This window comes from Scomber scombrus, chromosome 16, assembly GCF_963691925.1.
Source record: "Scomber scombrus chromosome 16, fScoSco1.1, whole genome shotgun sequence".
Lineage (NCBI taxonomy): Eukaryota > Metazoa > Chordata > Actinopteri > Scombriformes > Scombridae > Scomber > Scomber scombrus.
Window position 1 is genome coordinate 23,641,175 of NC_084985.1, and position 22,828 is coordinate 23,664,002.

Sequence of the window (22,828 nt, forward strand, 5' to 3'; positions counted from 1 at the left end):
TATCTCATGAACTGCACACGTCTTCAGTAGTGTCCAGTTTTTTGAGTAGATTAAGTCACAGTACCTTAGGCCCGGGTTTGCCAGGAAAACCATCTGTTCCACGCTCTCCCCTGGGCCCCTTCAGAGACACAAGATTTCATTTTAGATGTCATACTTTCTTGTGTTTACCAGACAAATTTGCCAGGTACTACATGTAGTTAAAGGTACAATCAACACAGCTCACATAAAATCGAATTAATGAATAATTCCTGCCAACAATTAACCAAATCATTATATTTCAACTCTTACAATTTAAATTAACTTTAATAAGTGTTAGTTCTGCTAGGGGACCAAAAGTTACACAGCAAGCAAAGATTCTTGCTTATACTGGTAACTGTTTAGACTGATAATCAGACATCATAGTCAAACACTTGATTCATATATCGGTTGCCAAACAAATTAGAGACAGTACAGAAAAAGGCTAGTTGGTGTTTCCCAGTAAAATATTCTTATCTTAACACATTTTATTTATTTGGCATATACTACATTATGTGCAATAGGACATTTTTCTAGATAAAGCAAAAGTTTTCCATTCTTGCTAGCCTATGACTTGTAGATTTCACAATGACAGACATTGCAGTGGTCACATCCTTCTTTTGGCCATTTCGAGGAAGCTGAACACTTGTTATTAAACTTGATGGATCTACCATGTTAACAAACAGTTGCCTGGTGCTGGGCAGGTAGGAAAGGTAATACAGTGGCTTTATCAAACCTTTTCCTGAACAACAACTACTTGCTGCAGCCAGAAGCAAGGTTAATGAGATTGTTGAGATTAAACTACAGCTGTAATTTTGTCATAACAATGAGCTGAAAAATATTGAAATACTCCTGAGGGAGGTCTGAGGGGACCTGCAGAGTCAGGTGATAACTGTAGGTTCATCATTACAAGCGACACCTTTCACCTTTACACATTTTTCATTTAAAGAAAAACTATTTGTGCGGTTTTGAAGTGCTTCCTTAAAAGGGTTGTCACTGTAAGCATGACTGTTTTAAAAAAGAAGAAAAGTAATTCTAAAGGTCATACTGACCATAGCACCATCATTCCCAGGAAGACCGTCCAGACCATCTTTACCAGGAAGACCCTTTAAAGATCAGTGACATTTAGTGATATAAACAGTGACATGATAAAAAAAAAAGTTTGAACACCTATGAGTAAAAATTCAATCTAGAACAAATGATATTTTTATTTGAGGATAAAACAGCAACTCACAGGCTTTCCAGGCTCTCCGGGTTTGCCCGAAAATCCAATTTCACCAGGTAGACCCTTCATAATGAAAGATGAAGTGTTTTTAACATACTTAACATTCAGTAATAGACAGTTTGTAGCAAGTAAACACATTTGTTAGGAATAATTGTTGTGTCTTGATTTCTTTTTGCAGTCTCTTACAGGTGGTCCAGTGTGTCCTTGGTTTCCTGGTGACCCAGACGGACCCTGAGGTCCCTGCAAAATAAAAACAATAAAAATCGATTGATCATATTCTCATACATGCAGCAAATAAACATACTGCCTCTTTGTGTTTCCCTCTTTTTATACTTTTACATATCAATATTTTTATTTATAAATGTGGCTATATTGATATATAATAGAAAGACTTTGCCAATAAATATGTTAGAAATATGTTATTTCTAAAAATGTTCCTTACAAATATTTCTATTTTTCCCACACTTCCATTAGATTGAATAAACATCAGTGTCAGTACAAGCAGAAAGCCACTAGATGGTGCTATTATGACAGTGTTTACAGCTCATTCAACCTTGGATACCACTTGAAAACAGGTGTATTTCTATTTTGCTCCAGGGAGCAATTTAGAAAATTAACTGGCATAACCTGTTGGTTTTAATCTAGCCAGTTTATTTGCCCTCTATTAAAACACACACAAGACACCTTTGAGAGAGCAGTAATATTATACTATGTGGGTCAAATTAAATATTGAGCAGCCTACACAATTAAAACACTAATGAATTCTCCTCACTTATCCTTGAGAGGTCATTGAGGTACTCTGACATGAGCTTTACATAAACTAAAGGTCATTTTAAACAAGTGAGTCACTTGCATAACGAATGTTTGTGCTCATGGTTGCATGCTATGAAATTGTCCTTACAGGAGGTCCAGGAAGTCCATCCACTCCAGGCAAGCCGCTTTCTCCTTTCTTTCCCTGAAAGACAGCAGTTAATTAAATTAACATTTTAATTATTGAACATTTAATGAATACAGCAAGGCCAGCCATTTGGGCCATAGAAACCATTAACGACTCTCAGGTCATCCTCCCTATTGGATCTATTAGAAATTTGGGTTTTTTAGAAACCTTAGTGGAGTAAACTTTGTACAGCTAAAAACTTAGACATTTTTAAACTGATTCCAGTATTGTCAGAGTATTATTCCACTGGGATTTACTGTAGCCTTTCTTCACCAGAACTGGCAGCATGGAGAGTATTAACCTTAAATCTGGTAAATAAATAGTCAAACTTAATTTACATAAATTTGGTGGAAATAACTATGTAATCGAATACAAAGGATGAAATAGAGGCAGAATTGTAAGTTAAATTGTGTTATTGTGCAGCTCTGTCCTACAATGCCAAACAATGTAACTAACATTACATACTTTGTTTTAACATTTTAAACCATAAAAATGGCTTTACCATAAAATTATTTCATTTCTTCAAAAATGTTTGTGTTGGCAAGCACTGCACACTCACACAGAAAGAGAAACTTAAGTAGCTGGTGAGATAAACAACAAACAACTAGCCTTAGCTAACTTTTAAGCTAAGACTGAATTTACAAGATATCTACAGATTCTCCTCAGCTGTTATCTGTTACTAAAAAATAAAGATAAAATAAAAACTAAAAATATCCATTTTGGAGAACCAACCTCTTTAGCCAGTCACTGAATAAATGAGGCAGCAGCTAAATCCAGTCATAAAGGAGAGAAAGAAAAAACTATATAAATAACTCATGAGATAAACCTACATTTAATCCCTCAAGCCAAGATAAAGTCATTGTTTGTTTGCTTGTATTTTTAAAACTAGTTAAAATGTCAACAAAGCTAAAAGTTGGGTTTTTGTCCGAGTCTCTAAACAGCTGGCCACAGCCCTGGCTATTTCAATTCATCCACTTATTTTTCTTCATACAGTTTGTTGATGCTATCCTCTGCGGTCCTTTAAGACTGTCCACATTCAGGCTCAGGCTGCCCATCGGCTGTCATATCAGGATAAAGGTGAATAGACAGGCCTCAGCAGTGGTGACACAGGTGACTGATGAGAGCTTTTTCTGCTCTGGAGGTGAGAGCAGCTCAATCTATAGCAACTCAACCATTCAGCCAACTCTATCAATGCTGGCAGAAGTGGAGACCACCCTATTATCACCCCCCCCACACACACACACACACACACACACACACACCCACACACACACACGCACACACACACACACACTCTCCCTGTGCATCTTCAGCTGAGTTATAACAACCCTGGACCATGAAAATAGGTCAAGCTCCTCTCTATTTGCCTGTTTTTTAGTATTTACTTGGAAATCATCTCATGGGGCTGCAAAATGCTTTAGCGGGACCTCTAGCCATAGAAAATAAAAGCAAAGCTACACAGAGGGTGGTTTTCTACATATTATGGAATCTCAACACAATATAATCGCTTTTATCCGTGTTAATAAACTCCCACGATCTCAGGGAAACTTGTCTAGCTGAGTACAAAGTTCATTCTGCTGGTTGAAAGTCTTCCATTCATGGCCAGAGGAGGCTTGGCTTGACTCTGCTGTCCAACTGAGTTGATTCCAACATATTGCTGATGAAAAGTTAATTGCTCCCAGTAGAGAAGGGGCTTAAGAGGAGGTCACGGTCTTTGCTAATGTTTTGAAAGAACAAATTATGGAGAACTACTGTGTCTGTTTTAATTACAGACTGCTGTGTGATGGGGCCAGTGTGGAGAGAGGGAAAGAAAAAGATATGATAGACAAGGGACAGCTTGTCTAGAGGCACTTTGCTTTCTACAAGCAGCGATAACACAAAGCTCTGATTAACATGAAAAGTAAATATTTGTTTTCTTCATTCTAAATAATCCCATTGGAATATGATACGCACAGCCATGAGGTTACAGCATACATTTCCAATTAGTGACTGAATATGAGAGTTTTTGTTCTACAAGAGCATCTCTAGAGGCAACATTATCTAATTTTAGTCCAAATTCACTAAACAGAGATAAGAAATAACTGCTTTTTGTTTGTTGTCCAGTATATATAGTCAGATTAAGCAGTAGAAAAGCAGAATTCCCAACACTCCATGCATGAAAATATCTCTCATTATCACAACAGGATTATCTAGTGCAAAGAAAATACTTTCGTTTATAAGGTGTATCATTTTTCCTTATTTTGACATAACAAGATTTGATTTTTTATGATTACAGATACTTTTTTTGAGCCTCCTTTAAATACTGATGAAGAAATGTTGGGAGGCGATCTTCAGACTGGGATTCTTACCCTCTGGCCAAATTCTCCAGGCTCACCAGGTAGACCTTGAAGACCAGGAGGACCCTTTGGGAGTGAAATGTGAATAGTCAGCTACAGTTCATACAGCACACCTGGTGTCTTCATGAACAGCTCTGCAATACATGCATCTGAACAGGTGGCTTTTTCACAATAATAAACTTTTCCAGAAGCTAAGATAACAGGAAAGAAGAAACTTGTAGGAAGCAAGTAATAAATCATGATCCCTTACAGCAGGCCCTGGGAGGCCATCAGCCCCTGGAGGCCCAGCAGGTCCAGGTTCTCCCTGAAACAGGTCAAACACATTAGGATATATAATTCATTACATTAGAGCAGTATACATCAAATTAATTTACTACAGTGCTTTATACGACTGTGATAAGTTAACCTTTATTAGTTATGTGACAAATTCACTTCTCTTTAAATTCATAACAATACTCTCTATGTAGTTGTTTTTGTGTCCCTGGTGGTCAATAAACAGGATTTCAATGAAGTTCAAAAATACATTAAGAAACTACACAGTCGCCCATAAAGTTATAATAAAATATTTTTTACCTCTTTCCATGAAATGTTTGTGAAAATGTGATTTATTCTTGATAGATAAAGCGTATATATTCTCAAAATTGTATTGATCAATCTCATTATACCTGGTCAAAGGTGATTACAGAAAATAAAAAGAGGAATGTGTCTGAAAACAAAATAATTCCAACTTTATGGGCGACCATGTACTTAAGCATTTCAACACAAATATATAGTAATTAAATATACTTTATAGTCATTAACACTTTAAGCAGAGACATCCTCATAAAACATGATCAATCATTCCATTATTCATCAATCACTCACATTTTCTCCCCTTAAGCCGTCTTGTTGATACTGAAATCAAATGAAAAAGATGAATATTAGGGTAATAATCCATACAGTATATCATTGTCAAAGTCATTGTGCTACTTGAAAACAGACCATGTTAAAGACCGATAAACCCTCACCTCACCCATGTAGCACTGTTAGTGTTTCATAGCATATTTGAGAAACTAGAAGCAAAGTGTTTGTAATATTTGCTTGAAAAATTGTAAAAGGACTAATTAATTTCTTGCCAATGGACTAAGCTTCACAATTTTAGTTTCTTGTGTCTGGAGAACAGCGCCCCCTAATAAAGTGCTTCCTGTTAAAGCACGAGGTCAGTAGGTGAATCTTGGATGTAATGATGTGTTAATAAAATTCGTAAAAGAAGTGATCATATTTCAAATGTACAATAACCTTGACTTATATGATTTTTTTAAAAATAACCTTTCTCACTCCATCATTCCACTAACTTCATCATCACTAAACACGCCTGCCTAGGAAAGTAATTCATAGTTCTTATACCCATTTAGTCTATATTTCGGTACTTACCACATCCCCAGGTAATCCAGGAAGGCCTCTCTCGCCCTGTGGCAAAGTTCACATGAGAATAAAAACGCTGTCATTAAAATCAAGAGATATTTTAAAGCGCAAAGCCCTTTAGGGAATAAGATAATGACACGGCAATGACCATAATTTAAATGATGACACGTGTGTGTACTTACTGCACTGTAGGCTTAAAGGAAAGTGAAACTTGTGGCTGAAGTACTAAAGCAATACATGTGTGCATATGTGTGTAAGCGTGCATCCTTGTGCATGCATATGGGTGTGGTATAAGTATGAGTGCACCACTGGAACAATCATCAAAGTCACTAATTATAGACAGACAAATGAACTCTACATTTTATTTTTCTCAGACAAACGAGTAGGCTGACTTTGATGGTACAAAAAAAGGCGACTGAGGAATGTCTGGAGAGAGTACAGACAGAGCCTTGGGAAACTGATGATACCTCTTTGAAATGATTTATATCAGCGTGGCTTAATAACATTATGCTTACAGCAATATCTCCTTTGAATTGCCTCTAATCAAATGAACAGGGTGTTTTGCATACGGCAACAAGAGGGGTGGGAGTGGCGGGGGTTCATACCTTTGTGCCTTTTATTCCGCCGGCCCCGGGTGCCCCAACCTGTCCTCTCAAACCCTAATCAATTTCAGACAAAAGCTTCATTAATACAATGATGACTCACCACAGAATGTTAATATATGAGATCTGTTTGAGAGCAACAGACTTTCACAACTTACGTCTTTCCCAGAAACACCGGGTTTTCCAGGAAATCCGTCCAAACCGGCCTGTCCCTAAAATGAAAGCAAGCGTAGAAGAAACAAAGTCACATATATTCTACACTGTAAAATATAATCGATATAAAGATTAGGGGACATTTCAATGATTTTACATTTGAAAATCAGTTCACTCCTTAACCAGTAGTATTGTACACCTTGGCCTTTGAGAACAAATAGCTGCGTCTGTGGCTTTAAAGGCATCTTTATAAAGTCCGAAAATATAATGGTGGTGATGTCATCCGGGTTAGTTTATTGTGTTTTTGGAGTTTGACCAATACTCCTACTACTGCTTCCACTTATTTTTTTTAAAAACCTATCCTTCACAAGACCTCTGACTTTATGGAAGCGCCACAATAAATGACTGAAGTGTCCCTTTAAATAATAATCCAGGTCATTTTATATAAATATTGTAAATGCCAGTTGAACAGTGGACAGCTCATGAAAGCTTTTACGTTTGTGAATCCAGCACCTTGTGTATGTTAGGTATTATAATGAAAGATCTTCCATGTGTGTAGTTGTATAGTTAGCATGAGCAACAATCTGGATAGCTGTCAATGGTGGGAAGTAATAACTTACATTTAATCAAGCCCTGTACTTTAGATATTTGTACTTTACTTGTTCTGTACTTTCCATTTGATGGTACTTTATAATTCCACTCCACTATATTTATTTGACAGCTTTAGTTACTTTTCAGATGAAGATTTGACACAACGGATAATATATAACAAGCTTTGCCAGTGGTTTCCAACCTTTTTGTCTTTTGACGTCTTACAAAAAGCAGTGTGTAGTCAGGCTCACATCTCAGATGTCTATGAGTTGTTAACAGCTCCACCAAATAGTCATTTTTCCTTCTAAACTTCTCACATGGTTTCATTTCAATAAATGTTCAAATGATCCAATATTTCAGCAAAAATCAAAGATTAGAGAAAAAGTCTTAAAACAGATTTGTATATCAGAACTGTGTAACCCTTTCCTCTCACATTAATCATCTCACTACCTCTCAGATGTATCTGCTGAGCCCTAGGTTGGTCCCACTGGACTCAAGTAATTGAAACTAGCACCACCTCCAGCAGCTACAACAGTAACATGCTGCTCTAACACTGATGCTTCTCTATTAATCATCTAATGATGTCATATATAATAATATATCAGTCAGAGGGACCAAACCACTACTTTTACTGTAAAACTACATCAAGCTCATAATACTTTTTGCACTTCATGCAGGACTTTAACTTGTAATGGAGTATGTTCACCTTGCTGCGTTGGCACTTTTACTTAAGTAAAGGATCTGAATACTACTTCCAATGATGGCAGATAAAGAAAAGAGCCAAAACACATCTCTGGCTTTTAGTAGTCAGGTAAAACCGCCCTGGCTTCATCCCCAGGTGCCTGATCTAAACCACAAAGCCCCTTTATCACTTTACTGGAATAGTACTTTTCCAGCTTTCACCTACAGGAAATTGCTAACTGACTGACTGACTGATAGACAGACAGCTCTGAACCTGTTAAAGCACTGGCATCAGCAGGTTTGAATGGAGTTTCAGTATGCCCACAACCTGCTACACATCCTCATGTCATATGGTAAAGTAATCAGTGAACTGAAGCGGTGTGTATTGCATTCTACTAAAAGTTTATTTTAGTCATTTGACTTTAAATGAAAGTTGACATTACAGCACGATAAAAAGATTTCAACTGTAATTTCCAGCTCTGGTTACTTGATCCGTTACTCTTTGAAGTCATGATCAGGAGAACATCCTGACATATAAAGCAACAATAAATGTCATATGACTTTGGCTGAAATCCCCTTGTTTATGCATTTAACTGATTTATTAGCAGTCTAGCATCACTGTGAAGGTGGAAGAAGGAAGGTGTTTAGCAGCTCTGATGAAACTTCAGACATCCACAAAGCTTCAGTAGGCCTACATGAGTTGCATTTTAAGCCAAAGCCCCCCACACAATTCCAGACAGGAAGTGTGGAGAGTGAATCAAGGAAGCCACATCTGTTTACACAATTACGCCCCTCAGTTCTCAGCTCCTCTGAGAAGAATGGTCTCTCTCTCTCTCTGTCTCTGAGTTAACCCTGTCATTAGGATTTGCAGTATGAACCGTGTTTTGTACAGGTTAAACTTGACATGACATTACGGTTCAAATCCCAGGACATGCTGGGAAAACATGAACAGGGAGTAACTCTCCTCAAGTGCCCTTGAGTAAGATGTTGAACCCCTATTTGCTACAGTGGAGCTGTGTGCTCAACAACAACTAGAACAGGAAGAAAGAGGACCCAGTGGAACTGTGTGAATGTGAAGCATTGAGATCTGCTTAAAAAAACCTTATTAATAAAAAAAAAAATGTTACAGAGTTACTCACCCTGGCTCCTGGACTTCCTTTTTCACCTTTAACACCTGATTCACCCTATGACAACACAAAGCAACATCATAATAAAATCTCAAAAATCAATATAATCATTTATCAATATCAGATCTTAAAAATAATCAGATTATACTCACAGCGACACCTGACAGTCCTGGTGCACCGGGAGTTCCTGCATCCCCTTGAAATCCCTATATAGTATAATAGAGTGCATTATAATTAAGGAGTGTCAATGTTGCTGATTCATTGATGTACTCTAGGCCAGCTGGGGACCCGCTGAGTCGGAGCTGAATCAACGTAATAAATTTGACAGACGAAAACCGAAACCCCAAAAAGGAAACAGCAGCTGTAAGTGACAAGACCACCACATGGGAGAACCTTGAACTTTGACCTCTGACCTTACTTTCACTCTGTTCTCATGTTGTAATCTATCTTCAAATATTAAGTCGCAGGGTAAGTTTCTTTTATCACTATTCTTTTTTCATGCAATGAATAACGAACGCGTAGAAATAACTTTTTGCCTTACTGATAAATTCCCAAATTTAAAATGTTAACTCATTTGAATACGAAAACACTTGCAATCCTTTTTTTCTATTTTAATTTTAAGAATAAACTTTTGGACACAGAAAAATATGCTTTTAACATGTAGAGTCTCCAGTACTGACGGTGTGATTTTAGTAGCTAAGGGCTTAGGGGGGGGGAATGAAATACCTTTGCTGTGTTTTTTGGCCTCTTCTGTATGTTGCTCTGTTGCTCTACAGTAAAATAGGTTTGATAGGTGTGCGTTTACTGTTGTTAGTTTAATCAGAGCATTAACAGATGTATTGCTACGAAGAAAGGATTCATTTTGACATACTGTGCTATGAGACAAAATTGATTTTCTATCCTCCAGAGGTTGGCTAACAGCCTGCTAACAAAATAATTAGTCTAATCTTAAATCTGCATTCATTGCTACCATTCTCTACCAGAGTAGAGGGGGTTACTACCAGCTACTGAGAAAAACAGCGTGTGCATACAATGTATATACAGTATGTAACAAATACTGCAGATTAGCCAACGCTAATTTACCAAACTATGGTCAAATAATAATAATAGGCCTTTTGTATCCCAGCCTAGGTTAGAAGTACTTTCTCACAATCTTTCATGTGCAGACTTTCCACTCTGTTCTAAAAGTAGTACTTCACTGTTTTAGTATTTCTATTATTATTATGTTATGTTATTTTATCAAAAAGGGGCAATCGCTCCCTCCAGTCCTGGCTCCGCTAGCCTCTCACGGTCCATTGGCCCAACCAGAGCCAGCACTCCTCATCCTCTTCCTACTCTCCCAACCTTCCCTGGCTCTTCCCCATGTGCTGAATCCAACGGAAAGTTAACCAAACTGGCCCCCTTTTTCACAGGAAATCGATAAAACAATGAGAGGTAATTGCCCATGAAAATATACGTACGCCCACTTAACAGTACAAGTGCTTCTCTAAGATCACTGCCAAAAACAGAACGACTAAAGTTATGTTTCTTTCTGTTTCCCAAACCAAGTTATTTTAAAATCCCTCCACAGTGAGCCAAAAGCATGTGCACTGACTCATGAGTGGATTAAAAATTGGAACACCACAGTCACACACCTTTTGTCCAGCTGGACCTGGCAGCCCTGGTTTACCAGCCTGTCCTGATGAACCCTAAAAAGAAAAAGAAACAGATGAAAACACACATAATTACCTAACAAAGCACAGGACTGGAATTTATGCTGGAATATAAAGAAATATATGTCTTACTTTGTCTCCTCTGTCTCCAGGTAAACCATCAATGCCTGGCACACCACCAAGTCCCTGTTGGACAATTGGAAACACATAATTAATACCAGTAAGTGAACTTTTCATACTCAAAAATATAAAATCAAATCCACCACATGTCCAGGTCCACAAGTGTCACACCTTCTCTCCTTTTTGTCCAGGAGCACCTGTCAACCCTAATGTGCCTGAATCACCCTGTAAACAGAAAGCATTTATTTACTTCGACTGTGCTGCAGTACACAAGCATGCAATGATGGCCGGTAATGTTGGCGACAATGGCGTGCTGTCAAAACCTGTTAGCAACACAGAACATGGTTTAGTACATGGTGGTCGGAGGATTAATGGAGAACAAAGTGTTAGAGGTGAGGTGATTGATTTAAAAAACACATACAACGTGGAGATTTGGATAAAACACAGAGGTTAAAATTACACACAGAACACAAAGAGTTACAGACATGGACATAAACAATAACACTTTTGAGTAAAGGCTTGGGAGCCAGAATATGCTAACAACTGTCAACTGTTTCACAGAGACCCACTATGGTTAGGTCTCACGCCCCAACCAGAGACTCAAGGAACAATGGCTTCCCATTGTCCTCAGAGTCTTGACTTTTGGTTTGCTCACTGATGTCATCTGCTGTGCCAAGGAATCCCTCGGAATTCGAAAACCGGACTGAGTGAAAAGTAATGACTGTTAAATTACACTGTTGCCCACCGCAAGACTTCCCTCTGCTTCATAAACCACTTTACAAGTCACAGAAGGTTGCCCTTTAATTATTTTAGGAGCTTATATCATTTTAGCACACGTCATTTCTTTCATCACTGAGATTAGGAGAGAGGGCCCTCCTCTGCTGTGCCCTACAATGAAAGAGACATTATCTATAACAACACCGCTACGTTGGAAATTGCCCGTTCTAGTCGGCTAGAATGCAATTAGAGACTATCAAAGCGGGTGGAATTCACTTTCACCCCACGCGACTAGATGACCGACTCAGCCATTTTTAACCACAGCGCAGGGTAGGCTTACTTCATGTTTTTGCATTAGGTTTACAACAACAGATTGCAGTCGTCTCTGGCAGACAGTGAAGACAGACACGCGTGCAAAAAGTAAGAAATAGAAAAGCAACGGGGATGCTCGGCATTAAAGTTTGATTTAATGCAGTTTTATCAAACCAGTGAAGTTTTCAGCAGCAAGAGCTACAAAGTGAAAATAAATTTATCATGAAATGAGTTCTGCATTGATGTCATCAAAAAGAGAGAGCTCCCTACAGTTTTTTTTTAAAGTGACAACATAGTTATGTATTTGCACCTTTATTATATAAACGGATTTAAAGATGCATTCTCTAGACTATAACAGCCAAAGTAGATAAGATAAAAGAGAAGTGAGACGATGTATGCCTGTTCCTCCAGACCTCTTGTGGCCATTTTAAGTGTCATTCTCTGGACAGCTCGAATGATACACGCTGAGGATTTTGTCTCTAGGAATAAATTATACTGTGAGACTCCCAGCTGGCACTGCCAGGCAGCTCAGAGGCTGTGATTTGAACAGACTGGGTGGGCGTCTGCGTAGGCCTGCCCTCTCTGCTACACATTTTCTGTGGTAACCAGTCCTGTAATTCTGACAATAACAGCTATAAGCATTTTTCTGGCCACTCCCTGACAGAAAAGAGGTAAAACATGTAAAATCATGGGAAGGAAAACCAGAGAAATATATAGTTAGAAAGAAAGATATGAAAATATATTATTATGAGGAAGAAAAATATTTTTTTCTGAGATATACATGCATATACAATATGGACAGAGACAAACGTGTATGGGTTAAGATAATACCCATGCAGCATCATGAAAGACAGGTTTACTTACCTTTTCACCCCTGCCACCTTTGACAGAGATTACTTTGCCCTGCAAATAATTAATCAATACGGATTAATTATTATCGAGGCGGGAAGAAAAGCAGAAGAGATCATAGGTGGAAGGCATGCCATCTGAAATGACTGAATTTGTTTGATTTTATATCTACCAACAAAATGTAATATCTATAAGTCAATTAACTAGCTATTATTTTTATTATCTTTTTTATAAGAAACTACACTTGTAAATGTGGTCATTTTAAGTTTTCATACAGTTTCTCCTTTTTGTCCTCTGAGGCCAGTCTGTCCGATAGTGCCCTGAGGGCCAGTGTCACCCTGTAAAGGTAGGCATGTTCACACAATAAAAACATAGAACAGCTTTGAAACACAATGAAACTGAAATGGTTTGTCACACACAATCTACTGTTTAAAGTCAATGGTAGATGACCTTTTCACCCTTTGGACCTGTAACGCCAGATGCACCGGTCTCTCCCTGTGAGAAATGAACATATAGACGTCTTTCAAAAGCCATTAACAAAAAGATTCCCGCTCATCCTTGGAAATAATAGGCAGGGATAAACGTCTGGTAAGAACCAGGTGATAAGCTTTACCTTCTCTCCAGGGGGACAGGAGGAGCAGTTGGCTTGAGGGCCTCTCTTCTGCTCCACGCTTGTAGGTGCTGGAGTGGGGATCTGCAGAGGTGGGGCCTCTGTCACAACTTTCTTAGGGCACTGAAACAATAAAATGTAAGCACACAGTGATTGTCAAAAAAAATGATGCCATGATAGTATGACTGATCAGACTAATCAGACAGTGGCAGGATCAAACTGCTCTGATTTGGCAATATATGGCTCTAAACTCACAAGGAAGGAACATTTGGACATTTTGGTGACACTTGTTAACATTCTGGCTGAGAGTTTGATTAGTACATCAAAACCGCTCCCAAGCCTATACGTCAAACACATAGCTGGAGACACAAGGCTATTGGTTAGGCTTAGAATAATGACTGGGAAAAAAAGGAAACAGCTAGCCCAGCTTTGTCCAAACTAAAAAGACAAGTTGTGTTTTATTATCTGCCCCAATGTGCAGGGTTGATTGGAACAGCATATGGGTTAGACTCATAAACCATCATATAAATACCAAGCATCACAATAAACTCCAAAGAATGTGGTGTGGGTGTCTTCAAGGGTGTGTCTTCATCTAGTTAAAACAATTGAATATCCATTAAACACGCTGAATTAAAACAGTAGAATTAATCACATAATTATACAATTGTAAACACAATTTCTAATAAATCACACAAAAAAACGGGGTTTCATTTCATCAACGTTTAGATATACTCACAAACATTTTATCTCTTTTCAACAATTCATTCTAAAACTGTTAAATTAAAACAAGTTATGATTACAGAAACACACAACAAATGGTTTCCTCCTCATCAACATTAAAAAGTCAGTGAGTCACAAATCATTTTACCAAAAACATATCAACCGCGTAATACATAGAATTGCCAATTCTCCCAACCGGCTAAATATAACTCTAATACATGCAGAAAAAGAACTATAACAAACTGTTATTTAAAACAAACAAAAACTGGAAAACTGACAACTGATAAAATACAATTGTGCCCCCAACACAAAGCGTGGGAGTTAAAACCAATGGAAGAACGCTGATTATCTTATCTTATTCTTATTGTTTTCTGAAGTGATGTTGGCAGGGCACGTCTCAGTTGCTTTCACAGTTGTGGCATAAATAGTATTTACTCCCATCTGTGCCCAGGAGTGGCATGATACACTGGTAATCAAAACCTCCCCTGATCTGGAGAGGCTCTCCAGGCAGAAAAAAACAGTAAACCTCTTCTTCAGTCTCCCTCTTGCACTCTCAAGCTGCAGAGATTTTCAGACAGGTGTATCTCTTAGGATTGCTGTGGTTCTTTTCCTTTTCTTACACTTACTTTGAAAGCGAAAGCTTTTGGATGAGGTCTGATTGTGACAGGTGAGAGGAAACCTCAGATGATTGTCCTGATGGTGAAGTTGAAGGAGCAAAAAGTCCTTGGGATGAATAGATAAGTTCTATATAGGCAGAAGCTATTGAAGGATCCTTGAGCAGAGGAGTCTGAGATAGAAGTGCCCAGATCAGACGAGCCTGAGATGAAAGAGTCTGGGGCAGAGGTGCAGACTCTGAGGCAGAGGTTTTGGGCTGTGTTGGGCATGGACAGTTGGTGACACATGAGGGGGGATATTCCTGGTTCTAGAAAATATCCCAGATTCCTGAGCAGGGAATCTGAGCGCCTGAAGTCTGCCTGGGCATTTGTAGTGGTGGCAGCCAGTGGCAAAGCATAGCTCACTATTCCGGGGAGGTCATAGATGCTAATGGTGTGCCCAGGGTGTCTCCATTTATTTTTCTTGGAAGTGGTTGATATTTTTCTTCAGCAGACCATAAACACTGCGGTCCGGAGGCTTAGGTTTATATGAACAATGAAGGGGCAAAGATAAGAGTACAATGCCATGTCTTACAAAAATCAATCCCCTTCACTGACAGATGGGAGGCATGGTTGTCCAGAATTAGCAAGACTTGAGAGCTGGATGTTGTGTGAGCTTGAAAGTGGCAAAGGAGGATAAAGAAATCTTCTTTCTAATAGATCCAGGTGGTCCATCTTTGACAAAGTTTTTTATTGTTACCTGTTTGGCACCCCATCTTGGCAGTACCGTGCCAGGATTCTGGACCATACTTATACCAGTTTCATCTGCATTGGGTATGTCTTTTGCACTGAAACCATATCTCTCTGTGACCTCTTCCAGATTACTGAAAAACCATTTCACATTGGTTTGGTTAAAGCTTGTGGCCATGGCAAAGCTTGGAGCCTGGGGAATGTGGGTAAAAAGTGTAGAGTGCCTCTTAAGAAAGCCAGTAAGCCAATCTGGCCCTCTATGAAGCTGGGCATTTAAGATCACATGCCACAGACAGTTGGAGGGCAAGTTAACATGTCTATGTGCTTGGTTTGTGGTTTATGAAAAAGGCTAGGCTACTAAATGAATGTAGTGTGACATTAATTATATGAATTTAATTTAATTCAAACTTATATGAATTTACTTCCATAACCCACACACATGCATCACTTCCATTACTTTATATTACATTGATTTACAAAAGATTTATAAATTTCCTGAAGATGTATCCTAATTTTAACCATACTAATAACATATCCCTAACCCTTACCCTAGCCTTAACATAATCCTGAACTTACCTCAACTTTTAAACAAAATTAAGTCACCACAACATGACTGTAAACTGATTTACGGACCCACAACATGGGGAATATCTAGTACACACGTACACACACACACACACACACACACACACACACACACACACACACACACACACACACACACACACAAACACTATTTCACTTCACCTCTTCAGGAAACAACACATAATACAGGCCTGATGCCTCCTTCAGGTACCCCACCAACTTGATCCCTTGCCCCACTGAGAAAACCCTGCTAGCTAGACTGTAGCCTGCAGTTGGAGCAGCTGTTCCCTGTCTTTCTCCTGCCTGAAGTGATGCAAGGTCAAATGTCATAGGGCTTTGCCACAGCCCTCACTGAGTTGCCTCTGGACATATCATTGGAGGCAGGCACCTCCAATATGGACAGTGGCACTGCCCTTGCTGTTTTTCCTTGGTCTGAACCTACTCTCTAACAGAGAGTGTATCGCTTAGTCTGTAAAATGTGTCAAAATGAAATGGTTCCAACCAGGTTTAAAATACTAGTTTCAATGCATGACAACTATTACAAAACAAAACAAAAAGCTGAAAAATGTTCATCTTCAGCCAATGTGACAGTATTTAAAGTTAAGACAATTTCTGATTCAGAGACAGTGAACATTTTGCACACCCATTTTTCTTGGGTTTCTCCCACATTTTCAACCCCTCTCCCACTGTGCTCCTGTTTAGTGTTTTTTCCAAGGAAACTGTAATTTGCATGGCCCTCAACCTTTATTATGAATAATCCTTATACACACTCATTTCTATTTGGTGCAATTTAAGATCTTAACAGCGGCCAAGCCATGGATGTATTATAAGAACTGGATATGGCTCCACTCCAAATTTGTCTTGCCAGCAAATTTTCATAGTGGTCATTCACAGTATTGCAGAGAAAAATCCCCCTACAGCGCAAAAACCATTCCCCTATAGACCAGCATTGTAAAAGAGACTGTAAAACTGTTGAGAGGACACCTTGAACTGCAAACAAGGTCACGTATTACTCTTTCTATTATACAACCAGCAGAGACTAAATATGTATTTCACAAAATGTTAAACTATTCCATTAAATGTAAGACTTTGATCTCTTGAGCAAAACAATTGGTTGATTTATATGCTCTTTTAACTGAAAACACTGGATAATATTGTAACGTAGCTAGCAGCTAACCATCATTGCCTTGTTGTGAGCAAATCTGACAAGTACAATTGTGGAAGCCTGTAATGGTATTCAGTTGCATTGTAAAATTAAGCTGGTGCCATGTTGCCTAACAAAGCCAGTAATGGACAGTTCATGTAAACTTCTTTATTTTGAGCTAAAAGTCAGTGTTTCTAAATTAGAGACCATCTTGAGATAAAGACAAGACAGTTGACTTTGTTAAAGTAACCTACAATTAGAAACATTCTTTTGTATGCTACTCTCTTTTTTAATCCATGTTATTACTGCATATTGCGATATTTGCAAAACTAAATCTTCAGTGATCTCTATTGTGGTGCCAGATGTGACGTAGACAAGATGTGTGGCATTGTAGTGTTTATAATAACCAAAAGCTTGGTTTCGCTGACAATAAAAGGTAAAGACAGTAGCTCTATAGTACTCACAGGTCCATTGGGTAGATCACAGCAGGTTTCAAGTTCCGCATGCTTGGAATCACAATAGATCATCATCCTCTGGAGGTCAAACTGTATGGTCACACATAGACAGACACATCATTGATTGACCTTTTTTAAAACTGTGCCTTGGCTTACACACATTACATTTCCAGATTAGAGGATATAATGAAATTGATATTGTACATTTATTAATGCAGGTTTAGACTTACATCTATTGGCACACTGTCATACAGCCTCTTCCCAATGACTGTCTTCCCCTGGATATCAATGTCCTCCCTATCTCCAATTGGCAGAGTTTGGATGTGCTTGCAATCCAGGTACAGAGACACAGACTTGGCCTCAACGCTGAGGGCAATCTTGTGCCAGTTGCGGTCAAACAGGTTGTCAACTTCAGGGCTCTTGAACACAGCTCTGACAGCATCCTTTGTCAGTCCGACAGCATTGTATTCCACCGCCTTGTTCTCACCATCCAGACGGATAGACACCTGACAAGTCACAGGCAAGATAATGTTAACAGTAGGAGTCGAAAAATATGGGCAGTCTGGTTCAAGACAACATACAGAGAAGTACATTTAATCTAAAATGTGTGTTCTCACAGTGGAGGCAAATTATAGAGGTAAATTAAACCAAAATAAGACACAAAGTCCTCGTTGTGTGACATAGAATTGGTCCTTTTTAGAACAAAAAAGATAAAGATGCATTAACATTTGGAGAACTTCTACATCAAAGAAAAGCTACACAGTGATACATTTTTAAATGATGTTGCAATGTTTCAATTTGAATCAAAAATATTTGAAATTTTGAAAAGAATTACCAGCAATCTAGGTGGCTTGAGATATACTGTATGTATAAGACCCAATAATTTAGAAAGGAACCAAACAGGCATGAGTTGACCTTGTTACTGGACTTATTATAGTCCCATTTAATACTATTTACATTTGGCTGACCCACCTGTGGGATTCCATATTTGTCGAAAACCTGCCAGAGGTACCAATCTTCACGTCTTGAGGTTTTCCTGAATTTGAATGTTGTCACAAAGGCATATTCATCTGGCAATCCCTGAGGAAACACATCCCTGTGGAAGAGAAGCACATTGTTATTGTTAACATAAACTGTACTTTATTTTACTGCAGACATGTGATTAACACACAGGGACCACATACAGTAATAGTTCAAACCTAAACTTAAACACAGACCATGTTTCTCCTAACAACACGTTTTAATAGCCACTGTTCCTACTTTCCATTCCTTTTAAATAATATATGTTTGGGGTGAATAAGGCCTATTATCTTGATAAAACGCTGAAAATATATGAACATTTTATTTTATGTGGTACATTTTGCATAGTTTCTTGTGAATATATTGAGCTATTGTGGGTTTTTTTTAATTATTTGTATCTATAATGATCAGAAAAAACTGTGTGTAATTTTGCCCAAAATGTATTTAAATTTGAAATCATCAATATTGAAATGTAACATTTTGTGGTCAATTTTTTTTTCCTTTGAAGAATGCGGAATTACCACTGCCCCAGAACCCCCTAACCACAGATCCCCTGCATATCAACTGGCTTTTGATCATTTGGATCACCACTGAAGCACAGTATCAACAAGGGCGGGTCCCCATTATCAAAATCGAATGTTCTTTTTTCCACATTTTCCATTTTTCATTATAACTTTGGGAGATATTGTACTTCCGTGGTGTTCCTACATAAAGCTGTGTCTAATCTAATTAGAGCCATTTTAAGTAAGTTACATACTTACAAATGTTTTGACATGTGTACTTTTTGCAGTATAATTTGATGGTCACTTACTCTGTTTGCTGTACAATGGGCATGGTTCCAAGGCGAACATAAGAACTTTGGCCTTCGTCAACTCTGGTTCCCAGAATATCCCTCACATTGAAGTAGTCCATTAAGTCGAACCCTGCAGCAACACAGTAAAATAGCCTAGTTGGACTCAGGACAGTCTCACACACATAAATAAGCACACGAGGCTCTCGAGTCGTGAGGTTGAGTTATGGTTTTGTCAGATTTCGTGGGGTATACTGAGGTTTAATTGGGTCAGTCCCACCACACCCTGCAGCCACTATGTTTGTGGCTTTTTGGAGAGAGTTGAAAATCACAGTATTACTAAATTGATGGAAAAAAGAGCCATTTGGTACCAATTCAACATTTGTTAGATTTTCTGCCAGAGGAAAAAATTAGTTGCCATCGCTGGTAAACTCCTCGTGTGAGTCTGAGTGTGTGTGTGCACGTGTGTGTATGTTGCCTGCAGTGTGTGATTTGAAGTGGTCTGACCACAGACCATATTTAGGTGGTTTAGAAAGGACACTCCCTTGTACAACAAACAAGTGCTGTAGCTATGGCGATGCCAGCAGGATCAGAGCTTGTACTTGCACTAAAGCTGCCAGTTTGTCCAGCAAATCTCACTGAAAGCTGGTGGTTATGTTGTGTGGACAGAGCCCTTCTGAAACAGACTGTGCCATTAGTGAGTCAACAGGATGAGGTCAGCCTAAACATATTACAGGGAGCCTATAGTAGTGCAACAAAATCTCTCAAATGTAAGGTTTCCTGTGGGAATATTAACACCAATGCACTAATCTTTCAAAGAGGACACCACAACATGAATGCGGTAATGTGAGAGTCTTACGAAAGCTTAGTGGATGTTTTTAGAAATAGCGTGCAAGCAGGTAGTCTGATGCAGGCTGCCGCTGTGCCATTAGCAACAGAGTAAAAAATAACATTAAAAAAAGGAGCTGTAATAACAGACTGAACAACTGAGGGCATTAGCCTGTTAGACTGTCTGTCAGTAAAAGTCACCAAGTGTCTCAGATACACTGTTGGGGATAACAGATTTGGGGGGACAGCTTGCATATACTTGGATTTTGGATGCCATTGATACCCTTTAATATGCCAGTTACCTCTACTGGTCAGTAGGTGGTGCCATTTTTTTTTCTTTAACTAACTTTTACATTTTTTCTTGGGTCTTGTAATGTTTTTAATCATATGTGTGATGTTAATATCGAATTTAGCATCAATGCGGGTAATCATCTTCATTTCAGAGCTCATATGCTTGATCTTTACTTTAAACTTCCTATATAACAGCTACCAAGGCTTACATTTGAAATAAGCCAATTCCTCTTTTCTAACCTGGAAGTCTGAACTTTCGTCACTTTTTTTGGTTAAACTACAATTATTTAATTTTTAAAATTTCATAGTAATTTATATGTTGTCAGCACAGTTTTGTTGTTATAATAGAAACAGCATCATGCTTTCTGTCTTTGATCTTTGCTGATCTTTGACCATCTTATAATTTAGAACCATTATTGTCTCAGTCAGCATACCTGGGCTATGTAAGTGCTGTAAAAGTTAGATGAATTAAAGCTTTGTAGCTTCATCCTCTAATGGTACCTGTACTGTCTTTAAAGTTCAAACATTTTCAACTTCAGCAATCTGGTAATTATACCATGACCAATGAGTGATACAAGTGGATGCACAAGCCCCTCATCATGTTCTCAAGTGGATAATCTGAAAGCACTTTTGCTAAATAACACTTAAGCAAATGAGTAAAGTGACTAATGCTTTCTAAGTAAGTCTGCTTCACCTCTACATTTTGAGCCTTGGTTGTGCTACTAGGTTCAAAAGTCATGTTTTGCTGGTTATCAGTCTTGCTGTTGGGGTTCTCAAGGAAGTCATGCAGCTGTGAGTTCTGCTGGCCACGATTCTTTCTGTCCCCATGCTTGCATCATGCACATACGCTCACCGCGCCGTTTCTGTGGCTGTTTGGGGGCCATCTCAGTGCAGAGCTGTAATTTGGACTGGCAGTGGATAGCGTATAATCAACCCAAAAAGTTATTTTGGACAGCCAAAAACGACCAATGGGGTGATCTGCGGGAAAAGCCAGATGAGTTCACTGACTGGGAAAGGCGAATACACACACACAGCATTCTTTTGATCAGAGCAGATGGCAGCATTCGTGCAGTAGATAGCGAATGCAGAGCCGTAAAGACACTCTGCAGCCTCTTGTGTGTGCTCAGTACCCTGAGGGGTCCGACTAGACAGCCCATGATAAACACAAGTCTGACTCAAACCACAGGTCTCTTGGCTGTCAAATCACAATCAGTGGCAAATAGTCTTGACATTTCTCACGGAGAATTACACTCTCTCAGCACCAGTGTAGAGAGAGTTTAGAGCACATTTGTTGTGTAATTATAAGCCTACAGGAGCTGCTGGTGTAGTGACGATAAATACTGTTTGTCTAGTGCATCTACGTATGTAGAGAAAATCTCTATGTGCTCAGCCACAAACTGAAAAACATGTACTTTACTCAGTAAGTTTGACAATGTATTTCTTCAGGCAATGCCACATTTACAGAATTACTGCAGTTTGGAAAACCCCAGACATCTTTGTCTTGTCATGGAACTTTTCAAACTGCTCCGTGATAACATTTTGTCCTATGAGGGGCCCAATGCAGGTTTTGTCTCCTACAGTAAATCTGATCATATGACATAACTGTCAGTGCTATTTGTACTGTAGAGAGAAAATCAATAATCATTCTAGTACTTTCTCTCACTGTATCAACATCTATAGTAGAATGAAAACTAGATTATTGCCTCCTTACTGTTTGTACTACTTTAGGTACCTGGGCCATACTGTTGGTACCATTATGGTATAGAAATCTGTAAATTAGAAATCTTACATCATGACAGTAAGTAAGTGATTATAGTAGCACTTTTGGGAGTACCATGTAATGTGTGGTGCTGCTACTGTAGCTAAATTAAAATAGAATATAGATGAGTCAGTGTATATTTATGGTCTACTCCTCAATAACATAGCTTGCAGTTTAAAAAAAGGATTTTCTCATATCATTCTCCAGTGGAGCATGACGTTGATTTTGGATCTGACTTGCAAAGACAAACAAAATACAGTCCAAAGGATTTATTCCAATTCGGATGCTTACAGCACATCTGACAAAATGGTACATCTGCTAAAGACAACATGAGTGGGTTTCAGTAATTTATCTAAAGTTCGTTCTAATTCCTTTGCGGTTTGGGGGAAAAGCATAACCACATAATTAGCACTTGCCCAATGGTGAGGCTGTGATAATGTGTCTCAGCAGTGTGAAGTGATGCTGTCACCTCTGATCAGAACCACACACTCTATAATGACACATCATTGCCAATTGGATGGTCTTCCACTTTGACCACAACATCGCTTTAGCATGGAGCAAT

The 22,828-nt window shown here is 38.6% G+C and overlaps 1 protein-coding gene across 1 annotated transcript in view; it reads right to left on the reverse strand.

The window, feature by feature from the left end:
* col22a1 (collagen, type XXII, alpha 1) overlaps positions 1 to 22,828 on the reverse strand; it is a 50,867-nt gene that overhangs the window by 20,489 nt on the left and 7,550 nt on the right. Inside the window, exons 4-27 of the mRNA XM_062436232.1 lie at positions 19,410 to 19,521; positions 18,551 to 18,674; positions 17,809 to 18,084; positions 17,588 to 17,668; positions 13,335 to 13,454; positions 13,172 to 13,216; positions 12,997 to 13,059; positions 12,737 to 12,775; positions 11,015 to 11,068; positions 10,856 to 10,909; positions 10,706 to 10,759; positions 9,224 to 9,277; positions 9,084 to 9,128; positions 6,678 to 6,731; positions 6,523 to 6,576; positions 5,927 to 5,962; positions 5,378 to 5,407; positions 4,764 to 4,817; positions 4,526 to 4,579; positions 2,142 to 2,195; positions 1,427 to 1,480; positions 1,250 to 1,303; positions 1,068 to 1,121; positions 65 to 118 (exon numbers count right to left, since the gene is read on the reverse strand). Coding sequence (XP_062292216.1) covers positions 65 to 118; positions 1,068 to 1,121; positions 1,250 to 1,303; positions 1,427 to 1,480; positions 2,142 to 2,195; positions 4,526 to 4,579; positions 4,764 to 4,817; positions 5,378 to 5,407; positions 5,927 to 5,962; positions 6,523 to 6,576; positions 6,678 to 6,731; positions 9,084 to 9,128; positions 9,224 to 9,277; positions 10,706 to 10,759; positions 10,856 to 10,909; positions 11,015 to 11,068; positions 12,737 to 12,775; positions 12,997 to 13,059; positions 13,172 to 13,216; positions 13,335 to 13,454; positions 17,588 to 17,668; positions 17,809 to 18,084; positions 18,551 to 18,674; positions 19,410 to 19,521 — 1,673 coding nt within the window. The remainder of the gene's footprint in view (positions 1 to 64; positions 119 to 1,067; positions 1,122 to 1,249; positions 1,304 to 1,426; positions 1,481 to 2,141; positions 2,196 to 4,525; positions 4,580 to 4,763; positions 4,818 to 5,377; positions 5,408 to 5,926; positions 5,963 to 6,522; positions 6,577 to 6,677; positions 6,732 to 9,083; positions 9,129 to 9,223; positions 9,278 to 10,705; positions 10,760 to 10,855; positions 10,910 to 11,014; positions 11,069 to 12,736; positions 12,776 to 12,996; positions 13,060 to 13,171; positions 13,217 to 13,334; positions 13,455 to 17,587; positions 17,669 to 17,808; positions 18,085 to 18,550; positions 18,675 to 19,409; positions 19,522 to 22,828) is intronic.